We start from the raw sequence: 21,844 nt of genomic DNA on the forward strand, positions 1-21,844 counted from the left end.
AGTATTTTATTGTGGTTTGTAGAAAATCACAAGTATTTTATTGCGGTGGTTTGTAAAAAAAAAAAATCACTATTTTATTGTGGTGATTTTTAGAAAAATCACAAGTATTTATTGTAGAAAAATCACAAGTATTTTATTGTGGTGGTTTTAGAAAAATCATAAGTCTTTTATTGTGGTGGTTTGTACAAAAATCACAAGTATTTTATTGTGGTGGTTTGTACAAAAATCACTAGTATTTTACTACTAATCTCATTAGTGACGTCTTCGTGTCCACGAGATGGATTTCACCTTTTGCCATGGACTTGGTAATCACCATGTTATGTCTGGTCGGTCTACCACATATTTTCCCCCAGACATACATGGACTGCGTTCAACCACCCCGAGCAGAAAAACGTCCGCTAAACTGGTTTGTGCGCTGCACGGTAAACCAAATAACCACGTCGGAACCAATCAAATAGTTCGCGAACGTTAGCTGGCTGAATTGGGGCTGGTTTCAGTAAAACGCTTTCTGTGAATGGTATAAACATACACAAAATATACCCCCCACTTTCTCGTGTAGTCGGTTACTGGATAACCCTTAAAGTTGATATGATGTTGCTAGATAAACCAGTCAGGCTACAGAAACAATACTGAATAAAATAGTAAAAAAATACATTTCCAGGTCCACTTGATATTCCAGTTGTCGTTTTTTTTACATAGTACCAGGTGACACTGATATACTTTATGTAACGGTAATACATCTACCATCATTAAGCACCCTCTTCCACCCGTTATGTTCGCCACTCAGTTTTAGGCGGTTTCTCCGCAACATTCGACTTGTTCTTTTCGACGTATTCGTCGGGATCTGCCTCCAGTGAAAGATCCTCCACGATTTTACTGTTTTTCAGGATCTTCTTCTGCAGTCTCGTTCTGGCTGGCTCCACTGCGTCCGCGTCTGCGCATGCGTCCATGACGTCATCGACAATACCTTTAGCCTACAAAGTAAATGAAAAGGAAATGTTTCGTTAACGACACTCCAGACCTGTCCTGAACAGATGATCCAGAGGAGCCGGTCAAGGCCAACACCTGTGCCCATGACAGGCATGCGCTACAATAGCTTTCTCTGAATGTGCACGTAAAATCCTCTGACCTGACCTGACCTTAACGACAACCGCTCCATCGCACTGTTTGATCAGCGATAATTGCGCTTTTTTTAAACATGGTAACTGGCCGAATGCAAGGCCCCGTTCCACGAAGCGATCTTAGCGCTAAGATCATCTCAAGTTATGGTTAAGTTAAGTTTGTTTTGTTTAACGACACCACTAGAGCACATTGGTTTATTAATAATCGACTATTGAATGTCAAACATTTGGTAACTTTGACATATAGTCAGATAGGAAATCTGATACAATTTTCCATCAGTAGCAACTAAGGGATCTTTTATATGCATCATCCCAGACAGGATAGCACATACCATGGCCTTTGATATATACCAGTCGTGGTGCGCTGGCTGGAACGAGAAATATCCCAATGGTGCCACCGACGGGGATCGATATGGAAATATGGTGATTTTAGCTCTAAGATCGTTTCATGGGACGGGGCCCGGGACACTTCGGCACATTTGTTTCGTTGTATTAATTAAATGTCGTTGACACCCGTTGGTGAAAACATCATGCGTTATTTTTGGTAACACATAGTTCTTAACGCACATACGTGTGTTAACAATTTAAAGACATACGACTGGCTGCTCCAAGGTTATGACCAAAAGAAGAAGGAAATGTTTTATTTAACGACGCACTCAACACATTTTTTTTTTTTACGGTTATATGGCGTTGGACATATGGTTAAGGACCACACATATATTGAGAGAGGAAACCCGCTGTCGCCACTTCACTTCGATTAGCAGCAAGGGATCTTTTATATGCACCATCCCACATACAAGATAGCACATACCACGGCCTTTGATATACCAGTCGTGGTGCACTAGCTGGAACGAGAAATAGTCCAATGTGCCTACTGACGGGGATCGATCCTAGACCGACCGCGCATCAAGCGAGCGCTTTACCACTGGGCTACGTCTCGCCCCAGGTTATGACCAGGTCACCAATGCCGTATGTCCAATAAAAAAACAGCACGGTGGAAATCGATTACACTGTGACGTACAGTTAACCTGGCAACCATGTGTCTGTTACGCTTAAGTCATCTGCATGTGCAAAGGGTTGTAAATATCTTTTAGTCGATAAAGATTTTAAAATTAGCTTAAAACCTGGTTTTTGAGGATATGTAAGAAATAGAATAATGATTTTGTGTCCGTTAGCTACCATTTATCTCACAACGAGTTGTTTAAAAACGTATCAAACTCGCTCGTTAGATACAGTTTAAAACAACTCGTTGTGTGTTAAATGGTATCTAACGGACACTCATGTATTATTCTCTATACATCACTGTACTTGTTGTTATTAAGCCATAATGTACATTAACTATCGTTGAATATTGCCTACCAGGCCAAATGCCTTGCTAAACCTTTCCTTTAAGGGGAGTTTTACTCTGGCTCCCCACCACTGCCCTGAGACTAGTTCACAGAGAGTAATTAGCTCCCTTTAGCAATTAACAAAATACAAAAAGTTAAACGTCGATGGTATGGTAATATTTTAGTTAGCGGAGTAATTAATCACTCTCCGCAATTTGTTTTACGGCGAGGCCTGACATCCAGCACCGACCTTGGTAGTGTCGTGGTTAAGCCATCGGACATAAGACTGGTTGGTACAGAGTTCGCAGCCCAAAACCGTCTTCCACCCAGAGCGAGTTTTAACGACTCATTGGGTTTGTGTAAGACCACTACATCCTCTTATCTCTCACCAACCACTAACAGCTAACCCACTGTCCTGGTAAGACAGCCCAGACAGCTGAGGTGTGTGCCATGGGCAGCGTGCTTGAACCTTAATTGGATATAAGCACGAAAATAAGTTTAAATGAATGAAATACACCCAGCTCAGTGACAGTGGAAGTGGTAGGTCTACTAAAACACTGGTTGCTATTTACTAAATATAATTTAAATCCTACCCATCCGTAGAGAGCACCAATACCAGGACTAACTGCGTCTGCATCTTCAGGTTCGTTGATTTCAAGGATTTCGCGCGCCCTGGCGGCAATACTAGGCTCTACATCCTTGACCTTCAAGTCAGCAAGCCGTTTGTTCATTCCCATCGAGCCTAACGTCACGCATATTTTGTGACATCTTTTCCATTTCTAAAATAAACATAAATAAATACAAGTGGATTTATGGGGTTTTTTGGGGGAGTTTGTTGTTTTCTTGTGGGGTTTTTTTTTGGGGGGGGAGGTGGGGGGGGGGGTTGGGGGTTATTACAGATTCTAGCATAAGACAGATTTCGTATTCTATGTTACGCGAGAGTTTCTGCTCAAAACACACCAAAGCTGGGTCTGGATCTGGTAAGTCTGGCACATATTCTACGACGTCTGTTTCCAGATCTGTAGCTCACGCCAGGACAGACGCGATGTGTTAATCTGCGCGTCTCTTTTTCAACTGGTACCACATTCGGCAGAGTCGGCTCCGGTGTGTTTTTGGCCTAATAAGTTTTTTGTTTGTTTGTTTGTTTAACGACACCACTAGAGCACACTGATTTATTCATCATCGGCTATTGGATGTTAAACATTTAGTAATTTTGAACTAGTCTAAGAGCAGTGGCGTAGGCAGGATTTTGGCCCTCCCTGTCCCCCCCCCCCCCCCCCGGCTACGCCACTGTCTAAAAGAGGAAACCTGCTACATTTTTCAATTAGTAACAAGGGAGCATTTATATGCTTATAATGATATAATGATGTATATTGGTAACAGTAAGCTATTTAAAGGTTTGGGGGCGGGGCGGGGTGTGTGTGTGTGTGTATGTGGGGGGGGGGGGGGGGGGGTATGCATGCTCTCCCGAAAGGTCTGAGATGCTAGAAAATGCATAGAAAATAAATTCACTATATTTCACGTCCTCATTTAAAAGGAGAATGTTACAATGCGTGTAATGTATTTAATACAAAGGATCAACGTGTGCGTGCGTGTGCGTGTGCGTGTGCGTGCGCTTGCGCGTGCGCGTGTGTATGAATATACGGGACATGCCTTTGTGATGCCTTGGTGCACACCCATCAACAGTAGCACTGTCACAAACACTCGGTGTACAATGGATGGCGGGTTATGATATCGGCCTATCTCGGCTAATGTCGGAACGTCGATTATTGGTGTTCCCCGTGCCTTCGGTGGTGACGTTCTCTTCTGCAGGCTGGCCTTTGCCTTTGCCACCTCGTGTGGGATGTCAGCCGCGAACCCACGTCTTTCGACGGCAGACAGCAGGTACTTGACCCTGTCAATGTCCTTCCGATGCAAGTAGTACATTATTTCTGTAAAGCGAAAGTTTGTTGTTTTGTTTAACGACACCACTAGAACACATTGATTAATTAATCATCGGCTATTAGATGTCTGACATTTGATACTTCCGACTCGTAGTCATCAGAGGAAACCCGCAATATTTTCACAAAACATCGTAAGTCTAGTTTTACACGTAAACGTAAATCTACGACCTGAAGAGCTATTCACGAAACAACGTAAGTTACATGTAAAGTTGGACGTAAATATAAGAGTGTCTCCGGTTACAACTAACACTGGACATAAGTCGTATACATGTAATAAATCAAGCACGATCGCTGTTATTTGCTATTATTTGCGGGAAATGGCAGCATTTGCAATAATTTAAGCAGTTCGCGATGGCGAACGCCCACGGATTGAACGGGTTTTTTTTTTAGTGATCGAACGCATGTTTTAGACTCCGCCACATTTCTCTTGAGTTATCTTTTCCTTTTTTAGAATTTCCTAAAGTTCGTACCAGATTGCGGATCCTCACCAATACCAAAATACCATAGTCGCCGTTCGCGATGTTATTGTTAGCAGACGAGAAACGAAATTTTGCGTCGTTTCTAATGTGGTTTTTTTTCATTTCTCTGTTGAGAGTTACAATCGTAGATATACGCCCATCTAAGTTACGTTTACATTTGAGAATAAGGTGCTTCTTGCACGTTAACGTAAATCTACGGCAGACGTCAGTGCTAGTCGAAGACGTAACTTTACACCTTTTTGTGAATATGGGGCCAGGTCGAACACCAAAGCTATCACCGAAGATGGGGAAAAAACCCACCCACACGATATTATATTTTTGCGTCTTTATAACTGTTTGCCTATTCTCTTTACAGTGAGAGATGGATATAAAATATCCCGTGCTGCATTAGGAAAATATAGCGGGTTTCCTCTGGTGGTGCATACGGGGTGGAACGTAGCCCCGTGGTAAAGCGCTCGCTTGATGCACGGTCGGTCTGGGATCGATCCCCGTCGGTGGGCCCATTGGGCTATTTCTCGTTCTAGCCAGTGCACCACGATTGGTATATCAAAGGTCGTGGTATGTGCTATCCTGTCTGTGGGATAGTGCATATAAAAGATTCCTTGCTACTAATGGCTGGCTGGAACGAGAAATAGCCCATTGGGCCCACCAATGGGGATCGATCCCAAACCGACCGCGCATCAAGCGAGCACTTTACCACTGGTCTACGTTCCGCCCCCTAAACCCAAGAGAGTGAAACATCGCACTCAAAATGTGCTTTAGAGGGGAAGTGTGGTTTATTCAAATGAGGGGCGTTGTGTTTTACACACTTCTGATTGAATTTACAGGCGTGTACGGTCGGTGTCGACCAGCCTCCCCCCACACGTCCATACAATATTAATCGGTACCAACCGCCAGTTTAACTCGTTTTTATTACAAACCTCCAGTATTAAACCCATGTTCGGGCTATGAGTGTTCTAATCTTGATTGATTAATTAATCATCGGCTATTGGATGTCAAACATTTGGTAATTCTGAGGAAATCCGCTACATTTTTTCATAATACAGCAAGGGATATTTTATATGCACTATCCCACAGAAAGGAAAGAACATACCGCGGCCACTGACCAGTTGTGGTGCACTGGTTGGGACGAGAAAAAACAGTCAGTTGAATGGATCCACCGCGGTGGTTCAATCCTGCCACGCAAGCACCTAAAGCGAGCACTCAACCGGCTGAGCTAAATCCCGCCCTTCTATATAGTAACAGAGTCAAGATTGTAAAGGCTCACACAGACTGGATGCGACGCGTGCGTGCGGTCCGACTGCAACGTCTGCGCCTTGCGTTTAGGGCATACACACCAACTGCCTCCCGCCACATCCAGTCTATATGAGTCTATAGTTTTGTAGTCTTGACAGTTCGTTCTAAACAATGCACTACAGTAATACTAAATAACATAATTTGTCTATTTACCATCTCTGAGACAGAGCACGGAGATCGTTCTCATGGCCTGGCCGTACTCGGGCGAGTCCACGGCCAGGTTCTGTTTAAGTTCTAAACAATGCACTACAGTAATACTAAATAACATAATTTGTCTATTTACCAGCTCTAAGACTGAGCACGGAGATCGTCCTTATGGCCTGGCCGTACTCGGGCGAGTCCACGGCCAGGTTCTGTTTGAGTTCTATATAATACATTACAGTAATACAATAACATTTAATTATTACCATCTCTAAGACTGAGCTCGGAGATCGTTCTCATGGCCTGGCCGTATTCGGGCGAGTCCACAGCCAGGTTCTGTTTGAGTTCTATATAATACACTACAGTAATACAATAACATTTAATTATTACCGTCTCTAAGACTGAGCACGGAGATCGTTCTCATGGCCTGGCCGTATTCGGGCGAGTCCACAGCCAGGTTCTTTTTGCGCGCATCTGCGATCGCCATCTTCAGCCCGTACTTGTTCTTACCCTGGATGTTACTCTTGAGGCGACTCCTCATGACCGCCACCTGGACTTCTGATAAAATGAATACAGAGAGTCAGGTCAGTAAAACACTCGTACAACACGGAACATGCGTAAAACAGTCACACAAGAGGAACACAATACGCACATACCTAGGCCCGAGGAAGAAAATGTACATTTATTTTTCCCTACTCTAAATAAATAAAGGTAAAAATATGGCTTGTGTCCCCCCCCCCCCCCCCCCATTGTGGAGATTGTGTCCCCGCCCCCTATTCCAGATATTGTTCCTACGTGGGCCTGATACGGCTGCTTTTGGAAGAGAGGATTAATATTTTCTGGTGGGTGGGTACCGTCCTAAATGTGAGTGTTGTATTAAAGGTAGCGATAGCGGGGTGGGTGTTGGGGTGGGGGTGGGTGAGGTATAAGTTGAGAGACAAGCAACTCTTAACTGTAATTCTCATCCTTCAGTTCTTTGTCATCTTCCTGACTTCTCTTCTTTTCCTGAACATGCGCCCACTGACTAAACTGCAGTGTAAATAAAACTACTTAGTCTGCAACACAGGGTAATTAATATAATTTCGTCTGCAACACAGTGTAAATAATATACCTTAGTCTGCAAGACAGTGTACATAATATAACTTAGTCTGCAACACAGGGTAAACAATATAACTAAGTCTGCAACATAGTGTAAATAATATAACTTAGTCTGCAACATAGTGCAAATAATATAACTTAGTCTGCAACACAAGGTAAATAATATAACTTAGTCTGCAACACAGAGTAAGTAATATAATTTAGTCTGCAACACAGGGTAAGTAATATAACTTAGTCTGCAACACAAGGTAAATAATATAATTTAGTCTGCAACATAGGGTAAATAATATAACTTACTTTTACAAGACAGTGTAAACAATATAACTTACTCTGCAAGACAGTGTAAATAATATAACTTAGTCTGCAACACAAGGTAAATAATATAATTTAGTCTGCAACACAGGGTAAATAATATAACATTCTGCAAGACAGTGTAAATAATATAATTTAGTCTGCAACATAGGGTAAATAATATAACTTAGTCTGCAAGACAGTGTAAATAATATAACTTAGTCTGCAACACAGTGAAAATAATATAACTTAGTCTGCAAGACAGTGTAAATAATATAACTCAGTCTGCAAGACAGTGAAAATAATATAAACAAATTATAAGCATTATGAGTTGCATTATAGGTAGTAGGACTCCAAATAGTATCTCAGCGTTTCAAAGTTCGAAGTTCACCTAACTTTTCATCGCACAGTTAACGCTACCAGTCCTGCCATTGGTGATACATGTGACAGGGTTTGTTGTCCAAATATGTTCTGTCATCAGCCCCAAAATACACCGAAGCTGTGTTTAGGGATTCTGGCGAGTGTGAAAACAGAGCGCGCCTGTTGTTAGATCTGTAGTTCGCGCCAGCTCAGACCTTTCGTATTTTCACACATGCGATTCATAGCGTTTCGTTATCGACTGGTAGGCCTACCATACTTGCCAGATCCATACCCAGATTCAGACCCAGACATCGGACTCACCAAGAACACATTGATTATACAGAAATAAATGTTTCATTTAACGACGCACTCACAACATTTTATTTACGGTCATATGGCGTCGGTGATTATACAGATTAGAAACGAGCAACCAAAGAAAACCCCCAGTACATTTGAATCAAAGGTACAGTAGTAACAGTACGATGTCGTTCGGGGACACTGGCGTCACAAGATGTCAGCGATTGGGGGGGGGGGGGGGGGATAGAGCAGCTATATGCATTTGGTTTTTAACTGGGGTTTGTTGTTGGGGGGTGGGGGTGGGGGTGGGGGTGGGGGAGGTGATGTATTATCTTCAGAGTTGGGTGGACATGTCCCTGCCCCCGCCAATGACACCTACGGACAACTTTCTATGTACCTTTATGATCTGTACAACATACTTACTTCCTGGTCACCATCTGATGGAACGTCGTGTTTTGGCGACGCGTAGTCCGACCAGTAGTTGTCGTCGTCTGACGTCGTCATTGCCAACATCGGGGAGTGGTAGTCCTTGTTTATACTGGGGTCCGTCGACTGAAACAGTAATCAGACACGTCGACCTACAGCGCATCGGCCAGTAGTAGTCGTTTGTTTCGGCTGAGGTCACAAAACAATCCCACTTCGGCAGTGTTAACATTCGGCCGGGTGCCAATCGGCTCTCGCGTACAGAATAAACCTATATTCGTATTTCATTATGCGAATGATCGCTCTTGGCAGTTGTCTTATTTCTACAGGAAAATACCACGTCATAGCCTATACTCGGTATATAATAGTGCAGAAACAAGAGATTTATTAATGGAAGCAGATAATACCAAACACATTTTAACACCCCCAGCCCCCACCCCCAAAACAAACTCAACCCTCCCCAATCCCCCCCCCCCCCAAAAAAAAAGAGAAAAGCTGAGGCAGCCAATAGTATAGATGCCAGTAAAAGAAACAGAAAAAAGCGCAAAATATAATTAAACAACCCCCCTACATTTTTTAACACCCCCATCCCCCCAAAAACAAACCCAACCCTCCCCAACCCCCACCCACCACACACACACCCCCCAAAAAAGAGAGAAAAAAGCTGAGGCAGCCAATATTATAGATGCCAGTAAAAGAAACAGAAAAAAGCGCAAAATATGATTAAACAACCCCCAAAAAATCGCCAAAACCATTAACACAAAATAATAACTGCCAAAATTAACAACTATTAACACCCCCCCAAACCCCCCCCCCCCCCCAAAAAAAAAAAACCCCAAACAAAACAAAACAAAAACAAACCCAACAACAACAACAACCGATTATAATGCAAATTTCATACAACTTTTGACAATATTGAATTAGATTTATATACACGCGATTGGAGAAAGATAAATTACCGAGACAAAAAAAAAAAAACCCCGAAAAACGGAAAAGCTTCTGAAGTTGAAAATATCACAAACGCGCAGGCCTACAATATCCACTGTGAATATTACAATGCTGCCGAGATTTAATATTATGCTTGATAACACAGACTTTCCAAATAAATGGCTGATAGAAACGATTAAGGGGAAATTATACTATCGCACGCAGCGCCTGTACACTGAGTAGCGGTAGACGCGTTAACTAGCAAAACAACAATGATATGACGTCACTTGTGATGTAACACAATACCGTCAGTCTATAATATATAGAGATTATTATACGAGCTTGTGTGTCGTACTGATTTTACGAGACGAGTTTTTGGATTTTTGTATTGCCCGATTGAGCCCGAGGGTAATACAAGAATCCTGACACGAGTTTAATAATTTCTTTATTATCCATATTATTATTGTTGTTTTCTTTATGAATAACAAGACCAATTCAAAATGTTTCAAACACAAGTAGAAGGAGACCATGAAATGACGTCATATTTCAAATGCACAGTCTGAGCTAGGATTGGGGAAGCAACGTCATGTTATGACGTCGCTTCTCAAAATTACGTCATTACACTTGTTATTACACGTGTGCCTCGTATGATTATTATTAACTCGGTTATGTTGAACCATATGGATAATAATATAGGCTATAGCCATAGTCTGTTTTTAGCTTTCAAAACATGTTTTTCATATATAAGTTTTCTTTGTGTCAACGTAGGGAACAAACAAAAAAAAGGTTTTGGCAAAAAGAGATGATATGCTGTGAAATTAAATGAAATTCGATCAAAATTTGTATGATTTAAGCAGACTGTGGTGTATTCCATGTTAGTTCTAAAATAGACGGCAATCACAGGACTGTCATTTTGGCTTCGTATTCAATAAAATATTTAAAACTCCGTTTAGTAGTGAATATATGTACTTATGTGCCTGCTGGATGTCATTTTAAGTAACACAACTAATATGGAATTACTGAAAAGTTTTAAATTAGATATTGTTAATAGATATAAAACATGATTAATTTGATTACGTACGGAAAACGGAAATGTCATAGTGATTCATATACCTATTCACTTTATGACCCGTGGATCAAAATTTTGTCCGGTGAACTATGACTTAAGGTATATATATATATATATATATATATATATATATATATATATATATATATATATATATATATATATATATATATTCCAGTGATATAAGGATATCTTTATAATATGTGAAAAGTTCAAGAAGATGTAATGACTTGAATTTTGACCGAATAGTATCATTTCCCTTTTAAATGAGAGATGTTTCGCAACCACGCTGTTACAGTTGCGGACAGTGGTAGGTCAGCACGTTGAGTGCAGTTGATGACGTCACAGCAATTTGCTTCCCGCCCTCTACGATTAAAAGACATGCAACATGTATTAAATATGGTGGCTAATATATATATACTATCGATCACGGAAAGGACAAGAGAAAACGCCATAATAAAAATAAATTCCATATTTTTATATCTACCCGTCATGGGGGAAAAGGCCAGGCCCCATCTTTGGTGGGTTGTTTTTTTTTGTGGGAGGGGGAGGGGGGGGGGGGGGGGTGCCGGAGGGTTTTTTTTTTTCTTTTCTTCTAATTAGCCAATTGTTCTTTAAACATAATATATGATGCCCGATGTTCGGTATTTCCGATGTCCTGAAAAAAATAAAATAAAATATATATGATTTGTTTTAATATGGCCCAACTGCAAAAATCCAGTTTCAGTCGCAGATTTATGCGTACATGCCAAACTATAGGCTTGGTATATATTGTGAAAGTGGCCCCGGTGCTTACCGCAGAATGAACGGATGTTTGGTCCATGCTCCGATCACTGTCGACGCCCTCCGACAGGAGCAGTACATTGCTTTCCAGTGTGATCATCGGCACGGTGTCGTCTCTGTCGTAAAACACGTCAGGTTGCCTGGGAGGATCGCGCCATTTCCCTTCGCTCTTGAGTCGCTCTATTCTCTGAATCGCTTTGTCGTAGTCCACCTTCTGGGATTCGGAAATGTCCTCTAAATTTGGCTGAGAGACGACCTAAAGACAAGACATGTATTTTAAGGCGACGTCACACAATAGAATAAGGAAATGTTTTATTTAACGACGCACTCAACACATTTTATTTACGGTTATATGGCGTCAGACATACGGTTAAGGACCACACATATATTGAGAGAGGAAACCCGCTGTCGCCACTTCATGGGCTACTCTTTTCGATTAGCAGCAAGGGATTTTTTATATGCGCCTTCCCACACAGGGTAGAACATACCACGACCTTTGATATGCCAGTCATGGTGCACTGGCTGGAACGAGAAATAGCCCAATGGACCCACCGACGGGGATCGATCCCAGACTGACCGCGCATCGAGCGAGCGCCCCCTTCACATGATACGAGTGTCTCGAACGAGAATAGCCGATTGTGACACTATGTAGCTATATAATCGGCTATTCTGATACGTGACACTAGGTCTAACTATCAAGCTACTCTCGACTCACTAATATTAAAACCTATACGTAGCTCCTGACTTTATCTTCCGATCGACCGTTCGAAAATGCGCCAAATTTCCTTCATTCAAAACGCGCTCCCATTCTCTTTGGCTAAATTCCGACCGCTCCTTTCAAATTCAAAAACCCATAGCACCCATACACCCACCCTACATGCTACCGGCCCCGGCCGGACTGCTGGTGCTCCCTTGCACCTTCTAGTGCAGGTGGTCCTCCCTTCCACCACCTCCACCTTTCCTGCGTGCGCTACAACAGCTTGCTCTGAATGTGCACGTTAAACCCTCTGACCTGACCTGACCTGACCTAATACGTGACACTCGTATCGTGTAGGTGCGACTTAACACTCGAGGGATTCGTTTGAAATTTAAAGTGTTATTTTAAACATTAAACTGTTATTTTAGAGTGTGTGTGTGTGTGTGTGTGTGTGTGTGCGTACGTGTGCGTGTGCCTGTATGTGTTTGCGCGCGCGTGTACTTGCCTGATTGCCTACCTGTTGCAGTTTGAAATTTAAACTGTTTTCAATTACCAGCTTCTACAAATTATTGACTGCACCGCATCACACAATTGTAAACTGTACGACTTTAAAACAGCACACCCCGACTCTACTGATGTAATCACGGTTTTCAATTACCAGCTTCTACAAATTATTGACTGCACCGCATCACACAATTGTAAACTGTACGACGGGCCTGTTCAATGTGTTCAACACCGTGTTTCCATTGTAAGTAATGTATAAAGTATAATTAAAAACCGCAAAAATATTGTGTCGTGTGGAAAATGACGTTGTGTATTATTTTTAATTACATTCCTTCGTAGACACCCCTTAATAGAAGGAAGGAAGTGTTTTATTTAATGACGCACTCAACACATTTTATTTACGGTTATATAGCGTCAGACCCCTTAGTAGTACAAGACGCATTGTGCCCATGATCTATAATTTGTATTTGTATCCCTTCGTGGATACCCTCTTAATAGTACCAGACGTATAAAGTAAAGTTTGTTTTATTTAACGACGCCACTAGAGCACATTGATTTTTTGTATCTTATCATCGGCTATTGGACGTCAAACATATGGTCATTCTGACACTGGGTTTTTTTTTAGAGGAAACCCGCTGTCGCCACATAGGCTACTCTTTTATGACAGGCAGCAAGGGATCGTTTATTTGCGCTGCCCACAGGCAGGATAGCACAAACCATGGCCTTTGTTGAACCAGTTATGGATCACTGGTCGGTGCAAGTGGTTTACACCTGCCCATTGAGCTTTGCGAAGCACTCACTCAGGGTTTGGAGTCGGTATCTGGATTAAAAATCCCATGCCTCGACTGGGATCCGAACCCAGTACCTACCAGCCTGTAGACCGATGGCCTAACCACGATGCCACAAAGGTCGGTTACCAGGCGTACAATGCCCAACAATGTTTAACTTCCCTGACCTTGAACTCCAGAAGTGACGAATGCAACTTTGACTCCTTGACCCGGCTGCCTAAAAATGCGGAGACTTCGAGAACGGAGTTGCCACGACTCCGCCCGGTAACGATGTTACTCTCCCACAGGCCGTTTCCTTTCTTCTGCAGATGTTGCGTGGCGTCGTCGGTGGTGACCACCACGCCAGTAGCGCCGGGAACCGTCAGGGAGAAGGCTACACTGCTCTCAGCCTGCAGGTACCTCTGTGTCGGACAGTGGAGAACGTAGTTCGACTTCCAGGCGTCCAGATACTTCGGCTCGGCCACGAGTTCCCGAAGAGGCCAGTTACAGTGCACCACGGCGTTGTAAACCTCGACGAAATCCTCGTGCTTGTATGCCTCGTTTCTCCCAGACACCGACAAGTAGTACAGACCGTGCTTCGGAAACTTGGCGCGGACTATCATGTTCTTTAAACGTCTGCTCTGCGACACGTTGTCCGGGAGCTGCTCCGTATTGCCTTTTTCGTCGCAGTATCGCAGGTCCGGCGACAGAACAACGGGTCTGGACGCCAGAAACCTCAAGGAGATCTTCCCATTTTCTGGGGAGTATATGACCGGCGACTGGGGACTGACGAATGTTAAGCCAAGATGACCGCAGGCGTTCTTCACGCCGACTCGACCACAGGCCTCCTTTGGGTAGGGCGTGGGTTCCTCTAGGATGTCAGAACAGCGAATTAAGTAGTTGCACACATTTTGAAACTGACTCTTGTCGTTGTCCTCCTTTGCATATATTTTCAGACAATAGTGTCCCTCTTTCGGAGGGTTAACGCTGAATATGACTTCTCCATTCTCGGTTCTGTTTAGAGCGTAGGCATCACAGCTGTTGCTGCCAGGACTCCTCTCAGTCAGTTTTTGATGAAATACTAAATGTTTCGACAGACCAAATGCGATTTCTGCTTTGCCATCGACTGTGTTTACTATTCCTTCAAAATGGTTGATTGGAACCATACCAATGTCTTCTGCTGCGTTTCCAGGCCCCCATTCCATGAGTTCATTCTGCGGGAATCCCTCAAACGTCTGATCGACATAGGAATTCTGGACAAGGTACGAACACAGATGTCTCAACCTCGTGTTCTTCGGATCAGAGTTATTTTTGCCAAACATTTCGAAAACATACTGACCATTTTCGGGAGGTTTTATCGAAACCGTTACAACATTTTTTGTGTGGTCATTATCTAAGAACACATAATCTTCCGGTTTGTCCGACGCCGCCTTAGAATGTTTGTTGTCTGACGCCTCGCTGTCCTTCCGTTCTTCTATTTTCCTCAACCGGTAAGAAAACTCCACTGGGACGCCTTCTGGAAACACAAATTCAAAGGACGCCTCTCCGCGTTCCGCTACAACGCACAGTCTCTCGTTTCCAGGTGCCTGAATTGAAAAGAAAAGGTATGCCGGCTCTATGAATGGCATGTTAATAAACTCCGTGTACTTGACCGGCCTCGGTAGAAGCTGCCAGTACTCTCTCGTTGGAAAATGCGACAGTATGAAGTCTTTCGGATCCGTCATGAAGTAAAAGTCGTTGAGAAAATATGCTAGAGATGACGGATGCAGAGCGTTGTTTTCATTGGCTGGTTTGTCGTCCTTGGTTTCCTTGGTCTCTGTAGTTTCTTTGGTTTCATTGGTTTCTATGCGTTTCTGGGTTTCTTGCCAGCAGATCGCACCCATACGACAATCAACCAGTCGCCAGTCCCCTTCTAGATACACCGACACCCACGACCACATATTAAGCCTGCAGACTTCTTGACAGGGCGTCTTCGAGTATCTTTTACACGCACCCGTTAACTTGACGCATTCGATGTTGGCGTAACTGCAATACAAAGATAATATACTCTTCAAAAAAAGAAACGCAAAAGGGTACAAATGGGTTATAACTCCGATTTTATGTTTCCTACCGGTTCATGCTTTGTGAATATAAGGTCATTGCATGTCCCAAACACATTCCCACGGTTACATTCGATAAAACGCAGCTACTGTACAATAAAGTTCCAAAATGTGAATATTCGCAAAAATGCAGCCACGTGCAAACCATGTCACCACTGCACGTGCGTTGTCTGCACGTGCAACATGAACACCGACAGTATAAAAGTGCAGGGTGTTCGCTTGCCTGGCCTCTGTATCTGGCCGACAGTTGACAATCCAGGACATGCCACGTCTCAGTGAACCGCAAAGAAACAATGCCATCGGCCGACTAGACGCAGGCGAATCCAGAACGGCCGTTGCCAGGGCATTCCATGTGTCCCCAAGCACCATCTCCAGACTGTGGGACCGTTACCAGCAACATGGATCAACACGTGACCTCCCTAGATCCGGTCGACCACGGGTCACTACCCCCGGGCAGGACCGCTACATCCGGGTACGCCACCTTCGGGAACGATTGACTACTGCCACCTCCACAGCCGCAGCAATACCAGGTTTGCGCAGGATATCCGACCAGACCGTACGGAACCGCCTACGTGAGGTAGGAATTCGTGCCAGACGTCCAGTTCGAGGTGTCATCTTAACACCACAACACCGTCGACTCCGACTGCAGTGGTGCCAGATTCATCGACAATGGCCTCAACTGCGATGGAGACAGGTGTGGTTCAGTGACGAGTCCCGATTTCTGCTCCGACGTCATGATGGAAGATGTCGCGTGTATAGGCGTCGTGGTGAACGTTATGCGGCAAACTGCGTGCAGGAAGTGGACAGATTCGGCGGGGGTAGTGTCATGGTGTGGGCAGCCATCTCACACACTGGCAGAACTGACCTGGTCCACGTGCAGGGCAACCTGAATGCACAGGGCTACATTGACCAGATCCTCCGGCCACACATCGTTCCAGTTATGGCCAACGCCAACGCAGTGTTCCAACATGACAACGCCAGGCCTCACACAGCACGTCTCACAACGGCTTTCCTACAGAACAACAACATTAATGTCCTTCCTTGGCCATCGATATCACCGGATTTGAACCCAATTGAGCATCTATGGGACGAGTTGGACCGACGCCTCCGACAGCGACAACCACAGCCCCAGACCCTGCCCGAACTGGCAGCAGCCTTGCAGGCCGAGTGGGCCACCATCCCCCGGGACGTCATCCGTACTCTGGTTGCTTCAATGGGCAGGCGGTGCCAGGCAGTTGTCAACACATGCGGAGGCCACACCCGGTATTGACTCCAGATGACCTTGACCTTGGTGGTGTGTCCTATCACTTACTCACAATGGACTAGAGTGAATTGTGAACAATCCTGCAACATTTGGTAATTATCGGACTCACCATTCAATAATTAAATCAATTCTCCAAATGTTACGACAATGTGGTTTTGCGTTTCTTCTTTTGAAGAGTATACTTAAAGTTATGAAACCTTTCAATAATCTAATGCTATCTTATTATTATTATTATTATTATTATTATTATTATTATTATTTTAATGACACCACTTACTGTTTGAAAATATCTTGGTTCATACCAGGCCAGGGCCCGTGCTTATAAAACGTTTAGAGTCCAGACTCAGTCTCTAATGACGTCACACACATACAACGTGTATGGCGTTGTCATGACATTATTGTCTCAGACTCTGCTAGAGTCTTGAGTTTAGACTGAAAGTTTTATAAGCACCAGGCCAGGCTAAAATGTCATGTCAGCCAACTCAGTGGCGGATCCAGAAAATCCAGGGGGGGGGGGGGGGGGCAGTGACATGAGGTGGAATGCCAAGGGGACTTTGGGGGAGGTTTGGAGGGGATCGTAAAAAATGAAAATTAATATATAATAAGATTATAACTATCGCAAAATTTAGGCCCCGCCCCCCCCCCCCCCCCCCGATCCGCCTCTGCAATTGTTTAAGCTTTAAAATAATATGTGTACATTTGTACTTTCAACTTCATTTTAAAAAAGAAATAAAACAAAGATACTCTATACAATTTTTTTTATATTTTAGTAAAAAAAAAAACAGTCTTAGCAATTTGTTTACAAAGTGGTCACTGTATCATTAGTTGAAAATGTTTAATCTAATAATTTTGTTATTATTATTAATTTTTTTTTTTTTAAATCCTCTGTCTCCAACAACAGGTGTAATATATAGTAATTTAATAAAACATATACTTCGCGCAGTATCACAGAGCATTAACAAACTACAATAGAACTGATAGGAAACTAATCACATGTATGCAATTGTTATCAAGCTATGTGCTTGTGTATGTGCGTGTATGTGCATGTATGCTTTTTTAGCGTTAGAACTGTCTTGCTGTCCTGTTTTACTTCATATCTCTCTCTCTCTCTCTCTCTCTCTCTCTCTCTCTCTCTCTCTCTCTCTCTCTCTCTCTCTCTCTCTCTCTCTCTCTCTCTCTCTCTCTCTTTCTGAGCCGATTGTTTTCTAAATTCGACACAAAAATAGTTTGTTCTTTTTTCTTTTCTTTTTTTTTTGTTATTTTCAAAAAACTTTTACTTTTCTTCTTACGACAAACCATACCAAACTGAAATTATTTACAACCCCCCAAAAAACCCCACAAACAAACAACCCCCCCACCCCCCACCCCCTGCATTTTTATAGAATGATGGAACAGACTAAAGATACTTTTTAACCATATGGGTAATAATAACTGTTCTATTAAATGTTACGTGCCTTCGTACTTTAGCCCGGTGAGGTGTTATGTGATATATACTGATACCTGTAGGAAGTCTATAGCAGTATTAAACATAGCTTCCCAACCATTACGTTTACATTAGCTTTATTAGCTCGTGAAGGAAGGAAATGTTTTATTTAACTATGCACTCAACACATTTTACTTACAGTTATATGGCGTCGGACATATGGTTAAAGACCACACAAATATTGAGAAAGGAAACCCACTGTCGCCACGTCATGGGCTACTCTTCTCGATTAGCAGCAAGGGATTTTTTGTATGCACCATCCCATAGAGAGGATAGCACATACCGCGGCCTTTGATATACCTGTCGTGGTGCACTGGCTGGATTATTACCTCGTGAAGACCACACTGGCGGTTTTACGAAGTTTTACGAAGCGATTTTTGCACTAAGATTAGGAAGCCTAGTTACACCATTAAAACGATCTTAGCGCTAAGGACCCATATTCACAGAACATCGTAGTCTAGTTTTACACGTAAACGTAAATCTACGACTCGAGAGCTATTCACGAAACAACGTAAACGTAAGTTACGTGTAAAGTTGCACGTAAGTCGTGTGCATATAATAAATCGAGCACGATCGCCATTGTTTACTATTATTTGTGGAAAATGGTGCATTTCCGATAATTGAAGCAGTTCGCCCACGGATTGAACATATTTTTTTGGGTGATCGAATGGATGTTTTTGACTCGGCCACATTTCTCCTGAGTTATCTTTTCCATGCCATGGTTCGCCCTTCGCGATGTTGATGTTAGCAGGCCTCAGACCACAATTAATTTCGCTATATGTTTCTATATAGCCTTAGTGGCTATAACATTTTTATTAATATCAGCAGGCCCGTGAAGTTTTGTATGTACCTTTGCCTGCATGGGGGACACATACCATGAAAAGGACAACCCCTGTTGTCCAGCTCTTTCTCCCAGCATATTGGTTTAAACAGGCCGGAGTACACCCATTTTACACAAAAAGCACTACTTTTGCATGGACCGGAATTACCACAAACAAGTCTTCAATGTCAACAAGTTACACATGTTTACAAACTACATGCTATCCCCTGTCACTTCAGTCAAACAGTTGCCACTTCATAGCTGTCTGCCATGAAATAATCACAGTCAAACAGCAGACTACTTGCGCGGTGAAACTTCCGGATTTTGGACAACCAAATGGGAAGATAACTGTAATCTGAGGCCTATCAGACGACAAACGAAATTGCGTTTTGCGCATTTGTTATTTACCCGATTGCTATTTTTCTAATTTGATATTTTAATTTCTCCGGTGAGAGAGTTAAAATCGTAGATTTACGTCCAACTAAGTTACGTTTACGTTTACGGCCGTCTTTGAGAGTAACGTGCTTCTTGCACGTAAACGTAAATCTACGGCAGACGTAAGTGCTAGTCGTAGACGTAACTTTACACCTTTTCGTGAATATGGGTCCAGATCCCTTCGTAAAACGGGGCCCTGGTGAGCACGTATAGACACGCGGTGGGAATCTTGATGTAGCAGTCGTAGTTAGTCAAGGGATCTCGTCCCAACCAGTGCCATGCGGCTGGTATAGACACACACGCGGTGGGAATGTTGATGTAGCAGTCGTAGTTAGTCAAGGGATCCCGTCCCAACCAGTGCCATGCGGCTGGTATAGACACGCGGTGGGAATGTTGATGTAGCAGGGGTAGTTGGTCAAGGGATCTCGTCCCAACCAGTGCCATGCGGCTGGTATAGACACGCGGTGGGAATGTTGATGTAGCAGTCGTAGTTAGTCAAGGGATCCCGTCCCAACCAGTGCCATGCGGCTGGTATAGACACACACGCGGTGGGAATGTTGATGTAGCAGTCGTAGTTGGCCAAGGGATCCCGTTCCAACCAGTGCCATGCAGCTGGTATAGACACGCGGTGGGAATGTTGATGTAGCAGTCGTAGTTGGCCAAGGGATCCCGTCCCAACCAGTGCCATGCGGCTGGTATAGACACGCGGTGGGAATGTTGATGTAGCAGTGGTAGTTGGCCAAGGGATCCCGTCCCAACCAGTGCCATGCGGCTGGTATAGACACACACGGTGGGAATGTTGATGTAGCAGTCGTAGTTGGTCAAGGGATCCCGTCCCAACCAGTGCCATGCGGCTGGTATAGACACACACGGTGGGAATGTTGATGTAGCAGTGGTAGTTGGTCAAGGGATCCCGTCCCAACCAGTGCCATGCGGCTGGTATAGACACACGGTGGGAATGTTGATGTAGCAGTCGTAGTTGGTCAAGGGATCCCGTCCCAACCAGTGCCATGCGGCTGGTATAGACACACACGCGGTGGGAATGTTGATGTAGCAGTCGTAGTTGGCCAAGGGATCCCGTTCCAACCAGTGCCATGCGGCTGGTATAGACACGCGGTGGGAATGTTGATGTAGCAGTCGTAGTTGGCCAAGGGATCCCGTCCCAACCAGTGCCATGCGGCTGGTATAGACACGCGGTGGGAATGTTGATGTAGCAGTGGTAGTTGGCCAAGGGATCCCGTCCCAACCAGTGCCATGCGGCTGGTATAGACACACACGGTGGGAATGTTGATGTAGCAGTCGTAGTTGGTCAAGGGATCCCGTCCCAACCAGTGCCATGCGGCTGGTATAGACACACACGGTGGGAATGTTGATGTAGCAGTGGTAGTTGGTCAAGGGATCCCGTCCCAACCAGTGCCATGCGGCTGGTATAGACACACGGTGGGAATGTTGATGTAGCAGTCGTAGTTAGTCAAGGGATCCCGTCCCAACCAGTGCCATGCGGCTGGTATAGACACACACGGTGGGAATGTTGATGTAGCAGTCGTAGTTGGTCAAGGGATCCCGTCCCAACCAGTGCCATGCGGCTGGTATAGACACACACGGTGGGAATGTTGATGTAGCAGTGGTAGTTGGTCAAGGGATCCCGTCCCAACCAGTGCCATGCGGCTGGTATAGACACACGCGGTGGGAATGTTGATGTAGCAGTGGTAGTTGGTCAAGGGATCCCGTCCCAACCAGTGCCATGCGGCTGGTATAGACACACGCGGTGGGAATGTTGATGTAGCAGTCGTAGTTGGTCAAGGGATCCCGTCCCAACCAGTGCCATGCGGCTGGTATAGACACACACGGTGGGAATGTTGATGTAGCAGTCGTAGTTGGTCAAGGGATCCCGTCCCAACCAGTGCCATGCGGCTGGTATAGACACACACGGTGGGAATGTTGATGTAGCAGTCGTAGTTGGTCAAGGGATCCCGTCCCAACCAGTGCCATGCGGCTGGTATAGACACACACGGTGGGAATGTTGATGTAGCAGTGGTAGTTGGTCAAGGGATCCCGTCCCAACCAGTGCCATGCGGCTGGTATAGACACACGCGGTGGGAATGTTGATGTAGCAGTGGTAGTTGGTCAAGGGATCCCATCCCAACCAGTGCCATGCGGCTGGTATAGACACACGCGGTGGGAATGTTGATGTAGCAGTCGTAGTTGGTCAAGGGATC

The 21,844-nt window shown here is 44.2% G+C and overlaps 1 protein-coding gene across 1 annotated transcript in view; it reads right to left on the reverse strand.

Annotated features, from left to right (window-relative positions):
* The window catches only part of LOC121376558, a 42,762-nt gene continuing 20,918 nt past the window's right edge, over positions 1 to 21,844 (reverse strand). The window contains exons 4-11 of the mRNA XM_041504470.1: positions 13,713 to 15,549; positions 11,570 to 11,812; positions 8,778 to 8,906; positions 7,262 to 7,337; positions 6,699 to 6,866; positions 4,103 to 4,380; positions 3,043 to 3,228; positions 1 to 974 (exon numbers count right to left, since the gene is read on the reverse strand). Coding sequence (XP_041360404.1) covers positions 771 to 974; positions 3,043 to 3,228; positions 4,103 to 4,380; positions 6,699 to 6,866; positions 7,262 to 7,337; positions 8,778 to 8,906; positions 11,570 to 11,812; positions 13,713 to 15,549 — 3,121 coding nt within the window. The 3' untranslated portion in view covers positions 1 to 770. The remainder of the gene's footprint in view (positions 975 to 3,042; positions 3,229 to 4,102; positions 4,381 to 6,698; positions 6,867 to 7,261; positions 7,338 to 8,777; positions 8,907 to 11,569; positions 11,813 to 13,712; positions 15,550 to 21,844) is intronic.

Source organism: Gigantopelta aegis, chromosome 6 (assembly GCF_016097555.1).
Source record: "Gigantopelta aegis isolate Gae_Host chromosome 6, Gae_host_genome, whole genome shotgun sequence".
Taxonomy (NCBI): Eukaryota; Metazoa; Mollusca; class Gastropoda; order Neomphalida; family Peltospiridae; genus Gigantopelta; species Gigantopelta aegis.